Genomic DNA, 23,800 nt, shown 5'->3' with positions numbered 1-23,800 from the left:
AAGAAACCTGAAATACGGATATGAAGCATGCAACTGAGAGAGACAAATTCATCTAGACATGAAACATGATGACAAAGGAGAAAAGAAAATTTAAACAAAAACGAACTATATCCAGATATTGCTTCGTTTTTTGAACTCTCTCTCTCACAAAAGATCATTGGGGAAATAAAGAGAGACGAGAGCAGGTGAACGATGCTGCAGCTGTCATATTCATCATTACCTGCGCCAGCCTATTTCCTCCGCGAACAATAATGAACGCGATGCCAGAACTACGTGATTTCTCTTCATTGGCGGTCCATTTGGGGGTGGTCGAATATGGCTCTTTTCGGTTTTCGGTGCTACAGATATGACGAAAGGAAACCAACCAGCTTGAGGGCAAAAGGCATTTACTGCTCAAGACCCAAGTTATCCTCGGCAGGAACCACACGAATGGTGTTGGTGTGGCCCATACCACCGCGCCATCCTTGAACACAGACGACGCTAGCACCCTTCTGGATGACACCAAGCTTGATACCGTTGTGGATACCCCACTTCAAACGACGGTCGACATCCTCCTGCCAAATCTTGACGTTGAAGTCGGGCTTGGACTCAGGGAAGTAGAAGGGATAGACACCACGGTACAAGTGAGAATACCGGGATGCGGCTTCGTTACGGGTGATCATGATAATAGGGCAAACGGGCCGGTACTTGGCGAGCAGACGAGCGGTCTTACCACTGTTTCAACAAAAAAAGTCAATGATCTGAACTCAGCGAGATACGAGAAAAGGAAGAATTCTTACCTGGTGGTCAAGACAAGGATGGCACCAGCGTTCAGTTCCAAACTGGCGCTGACAGCAGACATAGCAATAGCCTCAACGGTATCGGCAGGACGAGGGCAGAGAGTGCGTAACTCGTCAAAGATGCTGAAATGAGGAACAGCCACTTCAGCCAGCAAGCAAGTCTCGCTCATCATGGTAACAGCCTCTTTGGGGTAGTTACCCTTTGCAGTCTCTCCGGACAACATGACACAGTCAGCACCGTCAAGAACGGCGTTGGCAACATCGGACACTTCAGCACGAGTGGGGCGAGGGTTGTATGTCATGGACTCCAACATCTGGGTAGCGCAGATAACGGGCTTGCCCTTCAAGTTACACTTGGCGATCATCATCTTCTGGGCAATGAAGACCTTGGGGGCAGGAATCTCGATACCAAGATCACCACGAGCGACCATAATACCGTCGGTCTCCTCGAGAATTTCATCAAAGTTGTTGACACCTTGTTGGTTCTCGATCTTGGCAATGATCTGAATCTCCTTGCCTTCCTCGCCAAGCACCTTACGGATTTCCTTAATATCTTCACCGCGACGGATGAATGATGCAAAGACCATGTCGACCCTGTTCTTGACACCAAAGCGCAAGTCGTTCTTGTCCTTCTCGGAAAGAGCGGGCAAATCGACATCAGTGCCGGGAAGGTTGACACCCTTGCGGGAGGAGATGTTGCCGTTGTTGAGGCACTGAACGCGGACAGTCTTGTCGTCAACGACTTCGAGGACTTTGAGAGAGAGAATACCGTCATCGACATAGATGAGCTTGCCGGGCTCAATGACCTTGCTGATGTTCTTGTAGTCGACATACCTGAAGAGAGTTAGTGATCTCCAAACTGTGCGTTATTTGGCCTCGGAAAATGGCAGGAACCTACATGTTCTTGTTGTCACTGGCAGTAGCGTATTGGTCATCGGTGGTGACATTGAACACGGTTCCAGCAGAGATGGGGTAGTCCTTGTCGTCAACGGTGTTTCCGGTACGGATCTCAGGACCTTTCTACACATGATTGATCAATTGTTAGAGAAATTCTCCAAGCCGCGATATCCTTTGAGGGAGCTTACGGTGTCAAGAGCAATGGCAACTGGGCGACCGGCCTGGACGCGCTCAGCCTCGCGGGCATGGTCGATAACAGATTGGTGGTACTGAAATGACAGTTAGCATCAATTTGTAATATGGGCTACCGCGATAACCAACCTCGTATGAGCCGTGAGAGAAGTTCATGCGAACAACGTTGAGACCAGCTATTTTGGCAAATGTCAGAATTCAAGTCATTGTGATGAGTTTGTAGCGAATGACTAGGTGGGTGAATAGGTACCTTTGCGGAGCTCATTGATCTTCTCGACGGAGTTAGTCTTGGGGCCTGGCGGGGAAGCTTGTTAGCACGGCTTTATCGGCAGCGATCAGTGAAAAGCAAAACCGCAATGCGCTCATACCAATGGTACAGATGATGGAGGTACGACGGTAGTTGCCCTCTGGAGCCATCTCGGTATTAAGCTGGGAATACCATTCCAGCTTCATCCGGTTGGAGAGGTGGTCTAACGCGGTGGTAGCCATAGTGAATTGAGGGTCTCTTTTGGGGGAAAGAAAGAGTAGAAGGTGCTGGGAATTAAGGACTGCTGCAAATACCTGGACAGAAGGAATCTATCCAAGATGGAAATGTATGCAGGAAGCGAGGAATGTAAGGTAGGTTGAGTTATGAGAGAGATGAAGACGAGAAGAAGAAGAAGCAAGGGAGATAGCAGGAAAATAAGATTCGTCGCCGGGTCAAGAAAAGCTGCTGAGGGGAAAGAACCACCGTGGGCGCTACCAAAAATGCCAGTGGTCCATCGCTAAATTAGGCTTAGCGCGGGACATTTCCTTTTTTTTCGAGGACCCCCCAGGCTGCCTGCTCTTGTCCTTGAACCCTCTCTGTTGTCATCAATGATTCTTACATATTTACACCATCGTATTCTGCAATGCTGCCACTATCTACGTCAACAATGACATTATCCCTTCTTTACAATTGCGCTGTTCCATGCAAATTCCAAAGTCTTGGGTCTTGACGTTCTCCCCAACGGTGGATAGCACTCCGCTACCCGCCGACCCCGAATCCGGTGTACGGTCACTCGGTGACTGTGCAACTCTACAATCAGCTAGCCTCCTACAAGACTACACTATACACTGTACACTGTATCATGTATCATGTAACTACGTATCAGTCTCATGTAGCTTGGCTGCTTGGCTGCTTGGGACTATTTAATCTTAACAGTTGCCTATCAGACTGATGTTACTCCGGTACTCCGTCTAGACGGAGTGGCCGGATGAACTCATCTAATCAGCGGCCAAGCTATTTGGCATGGTCTTGGTTTTGACAAAAAGAATTGACCAACAACATACATAGTATATCTGTGTAGATCAGTGGATGTTTTTTCTTGAGATGCAGTTTTATCTGACACTTATCCAGCCATCATCCATGACATGCCGCACTAGAGAGAAGTGGTGGGGGCGGGGTTCTGCGAGTGATTGGCCGTAGCTCATTTCTTATCGATAACACATGCCAAGCCCATGTGGATCACATGACCTTGAATCACATGTTCGGGCTGACTGTGGCACTGTGCTGTGATCGTTGGTTGCCCCGTGACACTGACCGCCGAGAGTTCTGAAGTTCTGATGATCTGCATCACCTCTACTGAAGTACCTCAACTATCTCAATTTTCTGTCTTTGGCATCAAATATTGCAGACCTGCTCCAAAATAAACAGCCAACATGGTTGTACGTACCACGCCCGAAAGCCAACGACAAACGAACGGTGCTGATATAGATACATAGTTCGGTCGCCTGACACATTATGCGTTCGACGCAGTATTGAGTATGTACACATCAGAAGTTTGTCTACTCCTGCATAAAAAGCTAACACATATCCAGTCTCTGCATTTTTAGCAGGCATAAAGCGATCTACCGGTCTTACGTATGTCCCAAGCAACCTCTTTCCATCGACAACTACCATGGCCACGAAACAAAAGAAAGAGTACTAATTCTCGCACGTCCGCCCCAAACATCGATCTCCCTTTTGCTCCCTTTCCCATCTTCGCCTTGTTTTATCAAGACAACCGCGAAGATGGCTGAGGTGGCAAGGGTATATTGATGTCTGTAGGACCCAAGCACACAGCCCCAGTCTCAACACAGATAAGATTACCGATAGCAAAGACATTAAGCGATGGATAGAGAGTTATTTGGGTGTCGGAGAGTGGGTTATGGATCAGTCCGTTGCAGTGTTGGGGTCGACTTCGTATTTTGAGCGACGACGATAAATCATCTGCCCTTTCCGATTCGATCTTGTTTGTTAGATGCCTCGTTCTTGCTGGGGCGAAAGTCGCATCACCATGAACTCCTTTATCTCATTCCATTTGTAACAACAGAGAGTGTGCATGGATTCGGCGGAGCATAGGCGAACAGATCTCGTCGCAGACAAACTATATGCACCATCCACGGACTAGAGCAGACTCGAGCAGCCGACTGAACGATCGCCATTCGAGATGACTTGTTTCCACCTTCCCACGAAACCGCTATGAATCATATACCTTGGCGTTTGGTCCTTTGTTCCCATGTTTCCCTAGGTTCTCTTGTACAGCCTTCAATTGTGATTAGTCCATGGACAGGAACGTTGAATTATTTGTACTCTTACAACCCAATACATATATGTAGTCTCACATACAGAAATTACAAGTCTACTTCATATTGAGAAACCTATTATAGCTGGTCTGATTTTGAGGAAGGTAGAATATGTAAATGTATCCAGGCTATCCGCTGTACCATGCAAAAAATGAAATATTTTATTATATTAATTATACCTTGGTAAATTCATCGATATTCACACGTCGGAAGAACGATATATGATTCATCGGCTCCCAGTACTGGGCCACATAATCCGGCGAAATCAGGAATAACTGCGTGTTAACCCATTGATCTAGACATCATCATCATCAACAACCTCTTCACCACTTTTCAGAATAGGATATTGAAAACTTACCATCAGTATAATGCTCAAATGCAATATGCCCCTTACTCTTCACAACCCTCACACCCCGAAACTCCTCATCCTGCGAAACACCTAGCAACCCTTTCGGGCCAATATCCTCCGCCACAAACGATATTTCTCCACGCGGAATATTCGGGTCACCAGTCAATTTGATCCCCTCCAAACGACCCTGGAATCTGACGCCGTTATATTCATCGACTTCATTACTGGCCAGGGAATCTGGTGGGCTCGCGCGCTCAAAAGCATCTTCGAATCGACCGTTTAGTAAAACGACTTCTTCTTCTTCTTCTTCTTCTTCTTCGGCTGTTACTGCTTCATCTTGGTCATTGATAAAGTCGTAGGGCGTTTCCTCAAAGATTCGTGCGCCGCCTAGCATCGCTCGTAAATGTCGTCTCGCATTGTTGGTTAGTGGTGCGGGTTCACCGCCATCTCGCTGCAAAAATAGGAGAAATTCGCATTTGTGGAAATTGTAGTCCCCAACCCATATCCCTTGGAAGGGTTTATCTTTTGTCGGGGTGTATAGTGCGGGATCGAGGGTCGAGAATATCCATGTCTGATTTATACGATGTCTCGGAATAACCGGTTGTCCCAGGCCGAAATGCGGCCATTTGAGGAGATAAAAGCTCGTTTCCGATATTTTGTTAGGGTTTTTGCGAAACTTTTGAATGTTTTGAAATGTATTTGATGTCTCGTCGGCAAGAAAATCGTGGCGTTTGCGGACTGATCGTTCACCGGGAATTGTGACGGGTGGCCAGAGGAAATCGTTCCTGATCCTCGGAGAAGTACCGAGACTTCCCCTACATAAAAAAAAAGAGCTGCAGACTCTAGCGGTGCGGTTCGCCATGGTCATCTTGAACTGATCCCGAGCATACTGCCTATCCCGAAGAGGCAATCGATCAGGATTCCGCAACTCAATAATCGGATCATCAAGCCACAGACGCAACCTTGGATTGAACGGTTGAATCTCAACATCTGGATGAGACTGCCATGGCACAGCAATCTCCTCATTCAACTCGGCCACAAGGCGAAATGCCTCAACCACGCCGCGCCGGTTGTCGTAGCGGCTGATGATTAATGTGCCGGTGGACTCATCATCTGAGAACCATATCTTGTTTCGCGGCAGAAACCAGTATGGATGATGAGCGGAGTACAAGTCTTTGAAAGTGTGGAATATGCCGGGCTTCGTGATCTTGTTGGGTATGTTGGCGTTGACGAGACGTTGCCATAGCTTCTCGTCCCGGGATTGGCGGTATAATGTTCGACAAGTTGCGGAGATGGATACTAGGTCTACCGCGGGGAGAAGCGAGAGCACGTCGTGGAGTAGCTCATCGGGCAGGTCCGTCAGCTGGCCCATTGTGTACGTATTATGAATAAAATCCAGACGAGTATTAGTCGTCAATACGCTTGAAATTCTTGTTCAGCTTGTATCAATATCTTATCTATCGGAGATAAGATGACATCATCTCAAAGGAGCGGCCAAAGTCCTCCTGTAGCTCATTGTATCCTGTCTTGACGGTGACATGAGATCTGAGCGATTCAGAGGAAGCAGGTCTGTTAAAAGAAGAGAGAGGACATCAATCAAACATGCCTACATGATGTATACTATCAAAGCTATATATCGTGATTAGCCTTGGCCCGCACTCGGCAATGAGACGGATGTTCCTCCAGTTTGTTCTGTTTGTCTGTTTGTCGTTTGGCTGCTTGATCGGAGAGTGCACTAGTCTACTTATAGCATAGCTCGTCTCATCTGGGTTTGTGATTCGCGCCCCTTCCCTGACTATTCCATATATAGTAAAGCGCCTTTAGCTCGACTTACCTGAAATGTCAACACGCGTTTTCAGCCAATCAGCCTGCCCAACGCATAACAATCGTCATATCAAACAAAACAAACCGTCTTCTCCCACCAAGAAAGACCCTTCGATAACGAACCCTAGCACAATTTGCACCTGACACTGCACATCAATCGATTGGCTTACAATGCTCCCTGTTCTTTGATACTCGAACATGGCCCACATGGTTCGTGGAGAAGTCCCTGAGGAGTTTGTTTACTTTTTCCCAATTGGTCAATGCGCGTGCTTTTTCCATAGTGTATCCCCTGTAAGAACTGCATTATGGAGACGATACTTGGCTTTTAGTTCCTGTAGATGCTTAAGGTTAGCTAGGATTGCTGCCTGCTGTAGGACGAAAACCACCAGTCACTTGGATACATCTGAAATATCCCCTAAAATGTTAGCTCACTATTTGTTTTGTGTATCATACGCGTCTCGAAGGTCTTGAAGTGGACGGGCTTTTCCATACGTTTTCTCTGGAAATTGCCCTGCGGTACCTTCTCGAATGGTTTTTATGACCTACACCTTCTAAACCTGATTCATTCTGTCTTTTGATTTGACAATTGGCACCGCGATTGCCTGTTAGGGCTATTTGTTTGTTTCTACCCGCGGTGTTACCCGTCACCACTGTTGTTGACAGAAGCTCATGGTCTGCCATAAATTATCCTCGCCATCCTTTCCTCGTACATCTAGTTTCTTCACACGATTACACCCAAAACAGCACTTGGAGACGTGTTGATAGATTCACACGCGTTCTTCAGATAAGTATGATTGAGACTCTTCATAGCCTGAATACGGTATACAGATTACTAACTGGTCAATAGTATTATCAGGCATCAGATTGCACCGGTCTGCACGCAGCCTTTAACCATGGTTCCAAAGACTCGAGCCATGACGGGCTCGACTAGTAGCCGAAAGCGAAGCCATGTAGCTTCATCGGAACTCCAGTCCCGTTCAACGGCGTCAGGTTTATCTGAAGCGGATGCTGTGACGCGTCAAGATGGCAATCAGATCGCAAACCAGACGACTGGCTCGCCTCAGACGCCTAAGCGTCGGCAGAAACGCGCTCGTTTCTCTGATCCAGGTCCTTCATCGATCACCAGACGGCCCAGTGGAACGACAGGGCTCACTCCAGCCATGGGCCATGCGGGTATTGATGGACGTCGACGCAGTTCAGGGGCTCAGACTCCTTCGCGACCTAGCCGACGACAGTCTGCCCCCGTCTTCCTTTCGGAAACCTTGATGGATCCAGAACTTGTCGGACGGACCGAACCCATCACTGTTCAGTTCACCCCCTTCCGCCAGATCCTAGATGCTAGAGCTCGCCGCCGCTTGGTGCGATCTGGCCTCAGTGACGTGATGAACAGATTCGATAGCGAGAAAAAGGATCTTAAGAAAGCAGCTGCTGAAATTGAGTCTTTACAAAAGAAGTTGGGCAGTTATGAATCGGCACAAGCATCAGGGGCACACGACAATAATATTTTCAACGACAACTTTGAGACTATTCTCATCGATGACGATACGGTAGACGGTACCATGGTCATGTCAGATTCTCCGACATTCAACCGTTATGGTGATGCTCATGGTTTGAGCTCGGACAACTCGGCCAGCCCGGAGGAGACATCTCCGATTACCCCTCACACAGGTTTCAGTCATCCAGTTTCCATCATGGATGATCAGTCCTCGGAGGAACTGCGAATGATGGCAGAGGACTTGGCGGCTGCGCGCAAAGAGAAACAAGATCTTTTCAACGAATGGCGCAAGCTAAACCCACTATCTTCAACTGAGCCTGAAGCAGAGGCCACCACTCCTCCAGCGGACTTCATGAAGCAAATTGTGCCTCGATTAGAGGCTGCCCTTAGGACAGAGTCTGATCTTACTCAGGTTCTCAAAGCGACCCAAGACGAGCTTAATCAGATGGGATTCTCGGGTCCCAATATCGACGCCATACTTGCCCAGATGCGTGACACCTTCGAATCAGCACGAGAGGAACTCAAGGGTTATAGATCTGAAGAGAAACTACCACCTCGTTTCAATGGCAAAGTAATTCTAAAAGCCTTCATTATACATCTTCGACAGGTTTCCAACGCTCTAATCCTTGAGCACAAAGCCAAAATGACGGTATGTGAGGCCCACGATTCTCTCAGACAACAGTTTGACTACACCCTCATACTTCTGGACAAGGAGCGCACCAAAGTCAGGAATTTTGAAGGCAGCAAAGAGGACGATGCTGAGGATATGCTTCGAGTTCGAATGCGCCTGCAAGAAGTTGAGCGGGCACTGAAGGAGAAGGAAGATTCAATCGCAAAACTCAATACGGCCCTCAAAAAATACTACAAGGACCAGGAGACTCACGAAAATATTATCTCAGAACTGGAGAAACAACAGCAGGAAGAACAACACATCTCAAAACGGCGGATTAAGGATCTGGAAGATTCTGTGAACTCTATCACCAACATTGCCGATTATCGATCGAAGACGATTGAGGAGTTCAAGAAATCTCTGATAGAGAAGGAAAAGGAATTAGCAGACCTTGCCAAGCATGTTGGCAACCTTATTGAAGAGAACAAGAAACTTGTTGACCGTATCGTCGAACGAGACCAGAAAATTGGACATCTCAATACTCGCATTGCAGATGTATCGACGGAACTACAGTCTACCCAAGCCGATCTTGCAAAAACAGAAGAGCTCAATAAGATGTTGCAAGCGCACAACAAACAGCATGTGGAGGCTCGCGACCGGATCGAAGCCCTCTTCCAGAACTCCATGTCGAAATTTGCCAAGGTCTTCGATATCGAGCGCAAGAACGAGAAGCGGCGCGAAATTACGGAGAAGATTCTTATAGGCACTGACTCCAACAACGCGCAGTCTGAGCCTAGTCTTCCGACAAACTCTCCTTTGAAGAAGTCTCTTAATGGTGCTTTGGAGAACGTACGTCTGGGCCGCGGCAAAGATCGTCGTACCTTGTCCAGCAGCGAGCTTGGACTGGATAGCGGCATTGGTGGATCAGAACCGCAGACCGACGTGCCTGCATCCGATGCTTTCTTGGAAGCTATCGACGAAGAAGACGCGAGCGTCGAGTAAACGCACTAGACACTGACCAACTCTTTTACCATCTTGGTCATAGTTTTCGGGTTTCACATGCCCATCCTTTCTTTTTCTTGTGAAAATTTCCTTTGTACAACTGTCTTGGTCTTGTATCTCCTGTTCCTTGTTTGTATAATAAGGGAGGCGTCATTCTTTGTTCTTTCTTTATGAACCTCCTATCCTTGACTTCCCTTTGCGCAGCATTGTGTCAGGCGTGACAGACGGTGTGTTTGTTTGTGTACCTACAGATTGGTTACTCTTCAATTTGTCAGATTACTTCAGAATAGAACCTACATTTACATCTCAACCTGGAGTGAAGAAGGAGTACGGGTAACTTCCCAAACAGGCATTTTGTAACGTTCCGATGTACCCGTAGTGGAAATAAGCTTAGGGCGATCGGCGGAAGGTACGGGGCCAAGGGCGGCATGACGTCGTTATTTCCACACCATCTGTCGACTGTCATCAGTACCTGAGGCGATTCTATTGATATTTATTTTCTCGTTATCTTGGCTACGTTCAATTAAGTAGCCTCAAGAAATAAGAAAGAGAGCAAAAATGCCGACTCTGGGAACTCCTACAGCAAATTACCGTCTCAGAGTAACCGCAGGACCTAGCTACGACCTCAAGACACACCGAACTGTACCCGTCAATGCAGAAGAAACCCTATGCATTGAAAATGAGCAAGCCATTTCTTATCTCTGCGTGCGTGTCCAAGACTACACCGGTAACCCCGTCCCCCCCCCCCCCCCTCCAAATTCAAGAAAGGGCATACATATCAACTAACTATTACCCATGAGAAAGGTCTCCCAAACAACTCCCCCAAAACAAGCCCCTACTTCACCCACCCGCTCCACGAGTTTGACCAATACTCTATCTCCTTCATCCTCATCCCCAAACAAGACATAAGCGGCAATGACCTCATGTTCGGCAACGACTTCAACCGACCCATTCGGGACAGCATACCCCCTGGGTTCAACACCGCTTTGCGGATAGTGAAATGGGCTATTGATCCGGGTTTGGATGGGGATCCGTATGCCGATAAGCCGTATTTGTATAGTCCCGGACTGGCGTCTTGGAATTATTTCCGGATTGGGGAGAAGGTTGACCCAAAGGAGGAGAAGGAAGGGAATAGGCATGAGAAGATTGCTGTTGTCGAGGAAGGGGGTGAGGGGAGTGGGAAGGAAGAAAGGGAGAAGTTACAGATTCCGGATGATATTGCTCAAAGAAAGAAATATTTTCTGGATGAGAATAAGAGGAACGAGTTTGTGTTTGAGAAGGGGAGGCAGTATTTGGTTGATTTTGGCAATCCGTATTTGGGGTTTAATGGTATGCTTGTCCCCAACAGTTCCATTTCGACACTAACGTATGATTGACAGACTTCACCCTCCGTCTCCCCGGATTCCATCTCCATGTCGCAAAATATATAGACGCGCGAAAGCACAAGCTACGATATACGCTCACAAATAAGAAATTAGACAGGGAAGTCCTCGTGATTTTGTTCACTTTGCTGGTGGAAGGCTCGGACGAGGAGATTGTGGAACGAGATTCATCTGCTAGTGAGGGAGAATAAGGTAGACCAGGATCTTCGTCGGAAAAGAAAAGCAAAAACCAGGGAAACCAACAGAGCTATTGATGTGGACGAGTTGATGAATCTTGTTTTGCTTATTTTCCTGATCTTTTCTGTATACCAATCCTTTATTTGTATCATGCCTGGCTAGAACATTATAGAAAAAAAGACTTTTGTGTACCTATCTAACATGCAAGTTCAAGACCTCAACTATATGGGAGTATTAATTACAATCTCTTCAAGACATCATCAAGGACTTCCTGGGTAGTAGCCTTTCCGCCAAGATCAGGCGAAAGATACTTGCCCTCATCAAGGTTGGCATCAACAGCAGCATAAATCTTGGCAGCAGCAGGCTCCTCACCAAGGAACTCAAGCATAAGCGCCACACTACGCAGAGTAGCGATAGGATTGGCAATGCCCTTTCCTTCAATATCGGGGGCACTTCCATGGCAAGGCTCACCAATAGCGAAATCATCACCAACATTAGCGCTGGGAACTAGACCCAAGCTACCGACAAGGGCGGCAGCACCGTCGGACAAAATATCGCCGTACAGGTTGGGCGCAACAATGACATCGTAGTAACCAGGTTGACGGAAAAGCTTGTACACCATGGAATCGACGATTTGCTCCTCAACTTCAATGGTGCTGAACTTAAGATCTGCGAGAGCTTTGCGGGCAGTCTCACGGAATAGACCGTCGGTCTGAGACAAGACATTGGATTTGTGAGTGATGGTAACCATAGGCTTGGACAAGTGCGACGTTCCTGGAGAGACTTGACGGATCTTCTGTCGTCGAAGAGCGATTTCGCCGGCCATGGTAGCGATGCGGAAAGAGGCGCGTTCCGAAATACGCTTGATAGCCTCGGCAACCTTGCCGTTGGGGCCTTCGATTGTCTTTTCTTCCTTCACGTATAGATCTTCGGTGTTTTCACGGACGATGACGAGATCGATGGGAGAGCCGGTTGCGCTGCCGCCGGCAGTGGTCTTGACGGGGCGAACATTGGCGTAGAGGTCGAGACGCTTGCGGAGAGCGACGATGGGAGAGGAGTAGCCGGCAACTTTGGTGCTTGGGGAGCTATCGAATATCAATTGGCACTTCTTATCCCTTTTTTCGAAAATGTAGAAGAGTTTGTCAATACCTAACTGCACCAAACAAAGCACCGTCACATTCCTTCTTCAAGGTATCAACCGTCTTGTCGGGTAGCGCACTGCCAGTCTTCTTGAAAGTATCAAAGCCAGCATCGAGGTCAACAAAGGAGAATTTGAGACCCAGTGAGGTTGGAAGAGATTCCAAGAGTCGCCGACCAGCCTATGTAAAAGCAAAATGAGTGTCATTTTTCACCAACGCATTGAATTGTTGTATATTTGCTGCGATGTGTGCACATACAGGAATGACCTCCCGTCCGATACCGTCTCCGGGGATGAGACCTTTATGCAGAAACTCAATTAGCTTAGAGAACGTATTTAGGGTAAATTCGGACGCAATTAACCTATGCGTAGTGTTCTGGCAGCCATTATTGTGCAATTCTGCTCTTGTTGAGTGCAATGCTCAGGATTCAAGATGAAGTCCGTTCTCGGAGCTTGTCGCGATCGCGGAAGATTTGCCCGCACTTTTTTTGCTGGATTATCTTATATCCGCTTGCCGAGATGGCCTGCAAGAACATCGGTTGCATAGGAGATTCCACTACGTGTTTTCAAGAAAAATAACTGGAATAAACCATAAACCGTCTCAATGATCATAGCTTATCATGACGATATAAGCGAAATACGTCTGAAGAAAATCAGGAAAAAAGGCAAAAAAGAAAATCCTCCCCAGCAGGGAGTCGAACCCTGTTCTAGCGCGGGTTGCTGCTATTGCAGTGACAAGCGCCAATCATGACCGGTAGACCACTGAGGATTGATGTATGTCAAACCAAAAAATCGCATGATCAGCCAAATGAATATCCATACATCTTCGCTGAACGAAGGGTATGAACAAAGTAACTACAACCGATGCAGTAAGGACAAAATATGGCTGCCTACGCTTCTATACTTGACTGGAGTTATGGAATGGATATTGAACTCGGGATATTATGACTCGATTAAACCCTATCGCTGCAGTTGAATGCCTATCGTCCAAACCCGACTGCTCGGGTTTGAATCGAGCAATATATATATATCCTCTTGTACCAACGCTGTCGTACTGCTGACCAACCACAATGAACCCCGCTGCTGAGGATACTACACCAGAATAGATTAATTATCCAATCATGTCAGTCTACCGAGATAATTCATGCTATCTGATACTAGGAATCAACGCTCAGATCCGATATGGATCTTCTTTAGTCGGAGATGGCGGTGGAGAGAACGGTCATAGAGCTCTGTAGCATTAGTTTTACAGGCAGTGACATTCTCTGGAGGCACTATATATTTAAGGACAGCGGAGCCTTCCACGGTCGCTATCTTCAGAAAGTCATTGGATAACAAAACTCTAAAGTGATAGGTTGCATGTGATTTGAACCGAAGACAATGAAGTCGCGGCCTCGCATTCGAGACCTGGGATACAGTCCTGGAAGATTTAAGACAGGAAAAACGAACTCATTGCTTGATGTAGAAGGTATCTTCATGGAATGATTTCTCTCAAATGACAGAGAGATGCTAACCAAATCACAGGAGTTGCGGTTGGCCAAAAAACCATCCACGAAGGTCAAGATATACACACTGGAGTCACCGTGATCCTTCCCCGTGGAATCGAAAAGACACGCCTCCTGCCATGCTATGCGGCAACCCATGATCTAAATGGAATGGGCGAGATGACAGGTACCCATGGCCTGACGGAATGGGGCTTTATCAGTGCAGTATGATATCCGTCCCAAATTCAAAAATATCACTTACTCACAACCAAGCCGTAGCCGATCGCCCTGACCAACACAGTCAGCGTGGGAAAAGTATACGATGCCCTCTTTCTATGGCAACTGGAGCAGGGCGCCCTGGCGGGAGACGATGAAGAACAAATCATGCGCCGAGTCAGCATCCCCGTCGTGGCAGAAACATTTGATGGACTTCTCAACGATATCAGTGCATCGGTGGTCGATAAGCAGGTCGTCTATGACGCTATCGAGGCATCGAAGACACAGACTGAGATTTTAGAGGGAAACTACGGCGGAGGCACGGCAATGAGATGTCATGGTTACAAAGGAGGTACTGGAACTAGTTCCAGAATTGTACCCGGGGCTGACAAGGATTATACACTTGGTGTACTTGTGCAGGCAAATCATGGGCAGAAGGATGATCTCCGTATTGGGAACGTGCCCGTTGGAGAGTTTCTGCTCAGGGAAGAAGCTAAAGTTCGAGCTGCCTCGAAGAAAGAGGAGACACAGTTCCCCAAGGGAGGAAAGGCAGCAGAAGGAAGTGAGTACTTTTATTCGCTTAGATGGTTTTTGAATATATGCTAATATGCAAAAGGCATTATAATTGTTGTCGTGTAAGTCGCAACAATTGTTGGATAACTAGGCTGGTATTGAACTTGCTGACATCGCTCACAGTACCGATGCGCCGTTACTCCCACACCAATTGCGACGGATTGCGCAGCACGCGGGGATGGGCGTCACACAAGTCAGGCTATCGTATCGAATCCGCGATAATAAATGTTAACTGTTGGCAGGTTGGTGGTCACGCTGCGGGACGAAACTTCTCAGGCGAAATATTCCTCGCTCTATCCACAGGAACTTCTCCAAATGAACTGGCTACATCATCTAGCGGGTTTGACTACCTGCCTCCACTCGAAACACAGCAAGTAGAAACACTCAAGAACGAGGTGATTGACTCATTATTCTATGCAACTTCAGAGGCGACAGAAGAGGCCATCTTGAACTCCATGTGCCGCGCGGAACCGCTGACAGGATTCAAAGGACGTGCTCAACCTGCATTGCCTGTTGATAGGGTCAAGGAGCTGCTGGATAAGTATATGGTAAAGTTTGAAGATGCATGAATATTGATCTCAGATCTGGAACTCCGAGTGTACTCGGCCACGACAGGTCATACTACATACGTACATATGAATGAGGGGTCACTTTAATTTATTGTCAATGCCGCGCGATCAGAATCAATATGTCATACGTGTCGCAGACTTCTCCGATGTCCGATTGAGCGTAGATTATTGGCTCACTAGTCGCAGAAGTCGGGGTCAGCTATTGAGTGCTGCGTGCTCATTAGGATCTCGCGATGGTAACGCTCTTTCCATAACATTGTCGGCATCCATACGGGGATATCTCAATTGATCAATTGACAATCCGTACAACCAGTAGCTCACCGATCCCGATAGTCGAGTACCTAAGAGACTAAGAGTGTAACTATGGAGTAAGAACCAAGACAGTGGTAATGGTTCTTAGGTGGGGAACTGGAGATCTGCCGTGCAAGACCCCTGGATCACGGGAGTGGATTATCCGATAGCCTCGATGCCCCTGGCGACGGCGTCCCTCTTTCATTATTCCTCCATGTTTCAACTCAACGTGGACACGTCGTTCGTATCGGACCTTTTGCGTCTAGATATTATTTCTTTTATGTGCATCCACACAGATAGTATGTGATATACGTATCACCTCTATTTATCGTTGTCTCTGCATTGTTTACCTCCCATCCACATATCTCACCACTTCGTCGAGGCCCCCCCCCGTCCGTGCGACGGTAGGAGCTCACCTCGTTGACCCAGACAAACACTCAACCTCTCAACAATACTTTGTACACCGCACATTATGGCCGCTCTTCCTGCTTCTGGCGGTGTTCGGAGTCTTTTGGCAAAATTCGAAAACTCAAACAATAACAACAACAACAACAACAACAACAACAACAACTACCCCGACGTGTCTCCTTCCCGCGGCCGACCTTCCACCGACTCGCAAGACAATGCCACCAACAGACCGTTGTCCAAAGTGCGGGCCAGCTTTGTGTCTGTAGAGAGAAATGGCCAAGGCTCACCCACTCCCGGTGCACTGCGAAGAACCGACAGCTACAACACAGACGTGGACTCGAATCAAAGATCTGCCACCGTGTCGCCCACTGGACAACTCGAAACCGCCTCGGCCTCCCCGTTCGGCCCGTCTCCCCACAAAATTCGTACCGCACTCGCTGCCTTCCAAGGGGATAGAGTCGAAAGTGTCACTGCGAAGCTTGCGTCTCTCGCTGTGAAGGACAATATACAACCGAGAACGGGTACCGAGAAATCAGAGACAAAGCCAGAGACAAAGTCGGAGACCAAACCAGAATTATTGCAGCCTGCGATTGTTGAGAAACCGGCGATTAAGTCCACACCCGCCGTATCCACAAAGCAGGCAGTTCCTTCAAAGGCAATCAAGAAGAGCTCATCCACGATGTCGATTGCGAAAGAGTCCTCCGCAACCAAGAATCCAACCAGAGGTGCCACCACAAAGGAAAAGAAGCCTTCGTCTACGCCCACAAGGTCAGCCACCACAACAACTCACGCCACGGCGCACTCAGATAAACCTGTTATTAGCAAAACTACTGCTGTCCGGAGCTCAGCCCCGACTGCTCGCGCCGAGCGTTCCAGCACACCTCATGATGCTACCAAGAGGCCTGCTGTTCAGCCCTCCCCCAAGACGAAGCCTACTCCAAAGTCCCCCACCCGCCCTGTGCGACTTCCTGCGTCTCTCGTAACCCCTACAGCTGCCTCAGCTGCCCGAACTGGAACGTTGGCACGTTCTCAGAGCCACGTAAATCTACGGAGCTCACCCAAAGCAGAACCAGCAAAGACTCTTTCTCGCAAGCCATCAACTCTTCGGCCAGATACATCTCGATTAGCGAGTCACACTATTCCTGATCGACCAAGATCTCGTATGAGCACCACATCCACACGTGCTCCCGGGGAAGAGAGTTTCCTCGCTCGGATGATGCGTCCTACTGCTAGCTCTGCGAGTAAAATGCATGACAAAGTTGAGCCGAGAAGCCCGCCGAGGCTCGCAAAGGCCGTGAAGTTCAGCCCAAAGAAAGATATTCCCGCCAAGACCGAAGACAAAATGGAGAGACATGAAAACTCCGTTCAGGACCCTACGCCTGCTATGCCTGAAGTCAAGATCGAAAGAGTGGCGACGGATCAGACTGTCATCAAAGAAGCTTTCCCCGTGGAGAATGGCCATCAAGCTGAAGAATTGAAAGTATCAGCGGTGGAAGAGACTCAAAAGGAAGCTGAAATTTCCATTGCCGAGCTCCCTTCAGATTCAGTTGTGACAGTGCCAGCTGTTGAATCTACCGTAGAGCCATCTTCTGAGCAAGTAGCCGAGGAGCCAAAAACAAAATCTACAGAGGCATTCGCTGAGCCAAGCACCATTGAGGAGGTGACCGAAGATCCACAGACGGAAGCTACCATAGCCAGCGATGCAGATGTCATCACTGATAAGGGCTTTACATCAGTTCCAGAAACAGTCCCTGAAGAACTCGAGGTTGATATCAAAGAGGGTGTCCCAGAGACGACATTGGAAACTGAAGAGCTTCACGACAACCAACAAGATACCACCACGGAGCCCACCGTGGATCCTATCGCAGAAATCATCATTTCCAAAGAGGAGGTCGTGAACAAGACGGAAGAAGTCCCCGAAGCTCATGAAGTTGAAGCAACAGAACTAGAACAATCCACCAAAGAATCAGTCCCCGCCGCTTCGGAGGACGCACCTGCCGGAACTGCCGAGAAGGCAGGAGAGCCAGAGCAGAGCACTTCAGTTGAAGAACCTCTTGAATCCACTTCCGAGAAACCAGAACTAAAGCTTGAGCATACAGTAGAAGCCGACAAGTAACCGGCTCTCTTCGCTATACCTTGAGCAACACTTTTTCTTGTTTCAACATATCAAAGGCTGTATCATATCAGCGAAAATCTTCTTCCTTCATCCTAAATTATCTTCTCCACCACATGTAGGGACCCTGTATTTGTTGCTATTTGTACTGGGGTTCTGTTTTGGGAAGCACAAGTTGTATACTTCATTGTTTTCCAAGTCTTCCATCCTTGAAATTTTCAATTTGCATCGATACTCCTGTCTAGCGGTTCCGTTCTGTTCCTTTTTTTGAAAACCATTCGATTCTGATTTTCATCCCTGTTATATTAGCAACTTTTCATCAACCAATATGCATTCCTCTGCTATTGGTTCGATTCTGGGTTCAATTCGATTCTTGTATTTACATTCGTCTTTAGATCATCGGCTTCTTACCGATCTCAGGCCGTTTGGGACTCTTTGTATTTGAGCCAATTTACAAGTCCATTCTTCATTTTTGTCATTTTTGAGAAGGTTAGTTGAGATTGCTTGTTTGCTGAATGGAGCCCCAACATTAGTTGGCGTCTGGCAATATAGAAAGATAGATTATTTGAGTACATTATAGCCAGTCCATCACCATGATCTTGATAAGTAAGTCAAAGTATTGATAATGACGAACAACCACGAGTTTCAAAAAATGACCTTCAGGTAACTGATTATCTTTTAATGACCGGGTATCCTCCCGTTATGATGCAGATCTGCTAGGAGATTCGTGGAGATTGATTGAATACACTCTACACTCTACTCTACTCCAAGATTGATTCTCCGTGTATTCAGGTACGATAGAACTTTTCGAAATTCTCGTTGTCTGTTATTGCATTCATTTCTACCTCCTCGATAGATACAGCGGTATAGCTCCTTGTTCTCACTATCCAACTGAAGCCACTGCTGAAACCTTCAAGAGAGTACGGACCCTCTACGAACAGGTAACCTGCCTCCGGTGGATGTAATAAGCTCCTGGGTAGCAAAATAAAAGTCATTGATAATTTGTACTATGCTGTTGCGTAGTTCCAATCGATGGGGGTTCGTTATTGACGCTCCTGTCCACCCATACTCTCGTATATCTTGCGCTAGCCTTGGCTCTGACTCGATCCAATTTTCAAGCTCCTCAAGTTCTGTTCTTAGATTTTCCAGTTGAGGAATGATTGTGTCTTTCAGTCTGTCAATCAACCCTAGATTTTGATTGTCCATGACTCTTATCATAATCTGAGAAGAAAGATCGTTGGCTGTGGCTATGAAAGTACGTGCTGCATCGAATTCCAGGGCCAAGGTTGGCATGAGTATATCCATATTCCAAAAAAAGCCCAAAACCTGGGCGGCCGGCTTAGGTATACGAGTCATGATTTTGTTATTGATACCCCTGGTGTAATGCATAGTATGTGATTTGACTTGTGGTTTGTATGCCGGAATAATCTTGGAAGAAGATATGAAAGATTGATGGCGCTCCTGAGAGAATATGGGTGGAAGACAGCGTTTTTATATACGATTGTAAGTAGAGAAGTCACGGAAACCAGAGCGTCATTGAGGTTTTCGAGTCATCTCTCTAGTCATTCATGCAAATGTACGTAGACGACAAACCAGACTTGAAATCCAACCATTCTGAGAACCACGATGCGCTCTTCAGCTTGTCTTCCAACTTGTCGTCGCCCTCTTTGAGGTTGGAGAGGAAGAGATGTATCTTATTCACGAGACAGAAAACCCGGTTAAGGATATCAAAGGCTTTTTGGACATGTACGAATTCAGTTGACTGGGGTCGAGTCCTAGATATTTAGATAGAGAACCTATTCATGTCGAGAGTGTCGTCAATTCTAGAATTGTACAGGATCTCGAGTAATGTACAGAGTCACAAAGCCCACTGAATAACCATGGTAGAGTATCCTGAGAATAACTCATAAACCGGATCTGACTAGCGGGATGTTTTTCTATTCTCTGATTTTGATAATTATGTACAGGCCATGACTTTCAAGATGGAAGTGCTTTCCAGCATTTGATTCTCTGTTAGAAAACCTCAAAAGACCTGTGTCTCTGGTGACATTCTCTCGCATAACCACTTCTGCCACTACCCTTCATCCCAGTGGACTTTCAAGCTCGATTTTTAGCCGATGATGTCCTCAGACCAACTTACACTGTAGGAGAAAGCATCTGGACACAGAACTTAAGGTTCCTAATGTTGTTTCGGATTGTGGTGTCTTTCTCTTTTAGATCCTTGTTTCCATCCGACACCTTTTCCCATCCATGCATTTTTATCAAATTTTGCAGCTGTGCTTGGTCTAGTTGCGCCTTGAGTTCTCCAAGGGTCTTCGCCAGACTCCGAAGCGTAGCGATAATCTTACGCTCAAGGCTTCCTTCGTCAACGGCTTCGAATTTGGAGTGAGACTCCTGCCACTGAAGGAAGAGATTGGAGGTCGACGCTCCATATGTGAGCTCTTGGTCTTCGAGTATTGTAGGATAGACTGCGTTCAGATTATTATGAGCCCTTAAATAAGCAGTGAGGGCTTCGAGCCCTGCCTTAGTCAGATCATATCGCGTCTCAGGAGTATCCATTGTGAGATTTTTAGGCTATTGTTGGGATGTTGGGTTGTATTTTAATGCAGGAAGATATTTCAAAGATTGGTGATGCTACTTAATAAATAAAGTGAGCAGATGTCCATTTTTGTGTCATTTGGGTCATATAGTGACAAAAGTTTGAGAGTCATAGATGAATCAATCATACAGGGTATGAGTCGTTGCATATACAGCCATCAGACAAATGTAAAAGGCTAGACAAATATGACTTTTTTTCGTCCAAACGATCAACGATATCTCTTTCAGACAGATGCAGGTAAAAAAAGTGAGTATTCGGCGAAGTCAAGAGGATTCTGATATTAGCTATCTAGATGCCTGGCTACATTACTCTTTGAAATTTGTCTACTCTCCTACCTACTTAGTAGATGATGTCTACGTATACCAATGCAAAAAACAAACGGAAAATTAACGGCACTTGTAAAGGAACGTAGGGAGAGTAGAGCTAATTTATAGAGTCCTAGACATAGAGGAGTCATATTCGTCTCTGAATGTTAAAAAAAAAGTCCAATATAGGAGGCATATACTCAACCAGAAAACTTGTCTAGGTAGGTTTGCAATCTTTTGATCGTACAGAATTCACAAGCATTTGGTAGATGATGGCTTGGATACGTGGTATAAGACATTATATCTAGATAGAATTGAAATGGCAAATTATATGACTTCGAGCCAATTATGGAATTTTCAACTTCCCTGTATTGATAAACTTCTGCTACCTCATCTTGTAACTTGCCTGTCTAGGTCATGTAAAGCTCATCTTATGCTTCCCCAAGCCCTTCTATATCTGGACCTCTTTGCTACCATCATGGCAACCTGAGGAGCATCTCCAAGACTTCATCGTCGACGATGAACTCAGCTAGTGGGTCACCTGGCATATCAATACGATGCGGAGGCCAAAACGTTGCCTCAATATTTTGCATGTCCTTCATCATAACTTTCGGTAGCGAATGAATGGAGGTAACGAGCGAGTAGGCGACTTTGAGTTCCGCTTCCAGTATTTGTAGCCTCTTTATCAAGACAGTCTTCACATCCTGGGGAATATCCTGACGCCTATCATGGATATGGAAGTGCACGCGCTGGTACCACATTCCATATTTGGTGAAGAACGTGTCCCAGGCATGAAATCCAGTGTTGTATAGATCTCTGACCAATTCCTCACATCTATCAATCAGAATATAGACTCTCTCGGGCCGGCCTTGCACGAGTGCTGACGGTGGCGTAGCCCGTTCATGTCTTGGTGGTGGTCTAGGGGCTTCTTGTTGTGAGGCGGGCATGCTTTTTGGGGGAATGTTTATTGTTATCACGAGTTGAAGATGTTTGTAGTGTACGTACAAATATGTGATCAATGGTAGAAAGAGGAGGGGGGTATTTATGCTTCCTGAGTACTCACAAGGTCACACAAGCAAGAATCATCAAAGAAATAGTGATAAAAGTAATATTGAAGTCATAAGAAGGGATTAAACCCTTGAGAACAAAGAAATCTTGAGGCTTATAGGAGTCATGGGCGAATCTTGGGATGATAGATAGACTTCAGACGAGCTTCAAAGTATGTGATTGGTGCCATCCATGGTTCCTGAGGTCACCGATGAGCTTCTCCGATATTACAAAAGGAACATAAGGTGAAAAATCAATATGACTCAAGTATGACTTTTGTAGAACCCTTAGATAGTGATTGAGAAGCTATAGACTATTGAGTAATGGCGTCTCTTACTGTTCAGAGAGAGGAAGAATGATATTGAGTCCTAAGAGACAAAATTTGGTCCTGTGACTTCAACTAGGATAGGATTTAGACTAATTATAAAGAGTCATACCATGTGCCGCAGTACCATCAATATCAGAGCAATTCACATAGCTTCTAGGCTAAAGTGACCCGAAGAGTCTTCCTGAACTGGAACCCTCCCCTTTCGACTACTAACACTAGCATCCTATGTACTGGTCATTGTATGACTCATAAATTAAGGTATGACATTTGGAAATGGGGATAATCTATATCAAACGTGCTTTGCGGATATCAAGTATCAGTAAGTAGCGAGGCAAGAAGCCTTTGCTCCATTATCGGATGATTTGATGGACATACACAGATCGGTCGACTGACATGCGCTAGAAGTAACCCATCATCATCCAAGCCATTAACATACGTAGGGTAACATATTATTCCAGGAATAGAAGAAGAATTTTAGTAGATGAACCATGCGATGAGCTCTTGAGACCCTCTCTCGGGGTCCAATGACTCTGCCCCTTTTTCTAGACGACAGGCAGCGTTGACTATTTTTGGGTCAACTACGTAGTCACCATGAAACTTGTAAAGGATATTCAATGAGTTTGAATATAAAGAAAGGACAGAAAGTCGAAAAACGGCGACAACAACATATACGAGTAAGGAGTCTAGTAGAGTTTGTGCTTCTCTAATCTTCAATGTTGTATGACAGGAATCCGGACCCTGGGACAACTCAAGTTATGATGGTGATTTGCAGAGGCATTTACAGTCATCATAGTTGGTGCTTTCCGGAAAGACTTGTGCGTAATGAGAAAAAACTAGTTCTTACATATATCGATGCTAGCTCTGTACGTACGGCGCCAGGATAGTAGGTAACGACGGATTTCCAAAGGGTAATGTTGTTCGCTGTCTCCTGGCAGTAACTGATAATTGAGAAAATAGAAAAAAAAAACAGAAATCCTGGGATCCTCCAATTGTGGCTCAAGCAAGCGAAAGAAATCAAAAGAAGAAAACGGCGAATCCTTTCATTATTGGAATCATTATCCTCCCTTGTAACATAGGGATGGGTTGATATGAGTTTCACTCTTCCATGTCAGTTCGGAAAGTCAACTGGTCTGACTAAGTCGCAAGTAGAACCATCAACCTCGACCGAGGGTCATGTATGTATACGTGTATCTGTCCTCCTTCAATATCTGGTTCTGTTGTTCTGGTCTGGTGGATTATTGGCGAATGGTTCATGCGGACAATTATTCCGCATGGGTATTTTGTCCGACATCATTTCACCAGCTTTGGGTCCACTGACTGACCGTTTCCTCTTCGTTTTCCTTATGGAGTTTTTACATGTTTGATAGTAAAACAGCAGCATGAGACAGGGGAGAAAGGCATAAAGATCGGCAGCAGATAGAAGTTGAGAGAATCAG

General features: G+C 46.4%; 10 protein-coding genes across 10 annotated transcripts; 5 read left to right on the top strand and 5 right to left on the bottom strand.

The window, feature by feature from the left end:
- Nucleotides 1–386: 386 nt before the first annotated feature.
- On the bottom strand, nt 387–2,357 carry EYB26_007920 (uncharacterized protein; the record flags this gene model as incomplete). Its single annotated transcript, XM_054267179.1, has 7 exons — nt 387–714; nt 780–1,613; nt 1,678–1,799; nt 1,865–1,945; nt 1,998–2,044; nt 2,119–2,163; nt 2,237–2,357. 7 exons carry the CDS (start codon nt 2,355–2,357, stop codon nt 387–389), a joined length of 1,578 nt encoding a protein of 525 aa, XP_054123154.1.
- Nucleotides 2,358–3,548: 1,191 nt separating this feature from the next.
- On the top strand, nt 3,549–4,093 carry EYB26_007919 (uncharacterized protein; the record flags this gene model as incomplete). The annotated part of the gene is made up of 4 exons (XM_054267178.1): nt 3,549–3,554; nt 3,612–3,651; nt 3,708–3,750; nt 3,952–4,093. 4 exons carry the CDS (start codon nt 3,549–3,551, stop codon nt 4,091–4,093), a joined length of 231 nt encoding a protein of 76 aa, XP_054123153.1.
- Nucleotides 4,094–4,627: 534 nt separating this feature from the next.
- On the bottom strand, nt 4,628–6,175 carry EYB26_007918 (uncharacterized protein; the record flags this gene model as incomplete). Its single annotated transcript, XM_054267177.1, has 2 exons — nt 4,628–4,749; nt 4,813–6,175. The coding sequence occupies 2 exons, from the start codon at nt 6,173–6,175 to the stop codon at nt 4,628–4,630; spliced, it is 1,485 nt and encodes a 494-aa protein (XP_054123152.1).
- Nucleotides 6,176–7,520: 1,345 nt separating this feature from the next.
- On the top strand, nt 7,521–9,734 carry EYB26_007917 (uncharacterized protein; the record flags this gene model as incomplete). The annotated part of the gene is made up of 1 exon (XM_054267176.1): nt 7,521–9,734. One exon carries the CDS (start codon nt 7,521–7,523, stop codon nt 9,732–9,734), a length of 2,214 nt encoding a protein of 737 aa, XP_054123151.1.
- Nucleotides 9,735–10,292: 558 nt separating this feature from the next.
- EYB26_007916 (uncharacterized protein) lies at nt 10,293–11,307 on the top strand (the record flags this gene model as incomplete). Its single annotated transcript, XM_054267175.1, has 3 exons — nt 10,293–10,461; nt 10,539–11,063; nt 11,114–11,307. 3 exons carry the CDS (start codon nt 10,293–10,295, stop codon nt 11,305–11,307), a joined length of 888 nt encoding a protein of 295 aa, XP_054123150.1.
- A 224-nt stretch (nt 11,308–11,531) lies between these two features.
- EYB26_007915 (uncharacterized protein) lies at nt 11,532–12,818 on the bottom strand (the record flags this gene model as incomplete). Its single annotated transcript, XM_054267174.1, has 4 exons — nt 11,532–12,378; nt 12,443–12,612; nt 12,691–12,731; nt 12,794–12,818. 4 exons carry the CDS (start codon nt 12,816–12,818, stop codon nt 11,532–11,534), a joined length of 1,083 nt encoding a protein of 360 aa, XP_054123149.1.
- Nucleotides 12,819–13,811: 993 nt separating this feature from the next.
- Nucleotides 13,812–15,273, top strand: EYB26_007914 (uncharacterized protein; the record flags this gene model as incomplete). The annotated part of the gene is made up of 6 exons (XM_054267173.1): nt 13,812–13,899; nt 13,956–14,140; nt 14,195–14,693; nt 14,748–14,766; nt 14,828–14,897; nt 14,947–15,273. 6 exons carry the CDS (start codon nt 13,812–13,814, stop codon nt 15,271–15,273), a joined length of 1,188 nt encoding a protein of 395 aa, XP_054123148.1.
- A 763-nt stretch (nt 15,274–16,036) lies between these two features.
- Nucleotides 16,037–18,088, top strand: EYB26_007913 (uncharacterized protein; the record flags this gene model as incomplete). Its single annotated transcript, XM_054267172.1, has 1 exon — nt 16,037–18,088. One exon carries the CDS (start codon nt 16,037–16,039, stop codon nt 18,086–18,088), a length of 2,052 nt encoding a protein of 683 aa, XP_054123147.1.
- A 2,133-nt stretch (nt 18,089–20,221) lies between these two features.
- On the bottom strand, nt 20,222–20,644 carry EYB26_007912 (uncharacterized protein; the record flags this gene model as incomplete). The annotated part of the gene is made up of 1 exon (XM_054267171.1): nt 20,222–20,644. The coding sequence occupies one exon, from the start codon at nt 20,642–20,644 to the stop codon at nt 20,222–20,224; it is 423 nt and encodes a 140-aa protein (XP_054123146.1).
- An 821-nt stretch (nt 20,645–21,465) lies between these two features.
- Nucleotides 21,466–21,936, bottom strand: EYB26_007911 (uncharacterized protein; the record flags this gene model as incomplete). The annotated part of the gene is made up of 1 exon (XM_054267170.1): nt 21,466–21,936. One exon carries the CDS (start codon nt 21,934–21,936, stop codon nt 21,466–21,468), a length of 471 nt encoding a protein of 156 aa, XP_054123145.1.
- Between the last annotated feature and the right edge of the window lie 1,864 nt (nt 21,937–23,800).

Source organism: Talaromyces marneffei, chromosome 6, assembly GCF_009556855.1.
Source record: "Talaromyces marneffei chromosome 6, complete sequence".
NCBI classification, from domain to species: Eukaryota; Fungi; Ascomycota; class Eurotiomycetes; order Eurotiales; family Trichocomaceae; genus Talaromyces; species Talaromyces marneffei.
The sequence above is the reverse complement of the archived record's forward strand: the minus strand, read 5'-3'. Positions and strand labels throughout refer to the sequence as shown.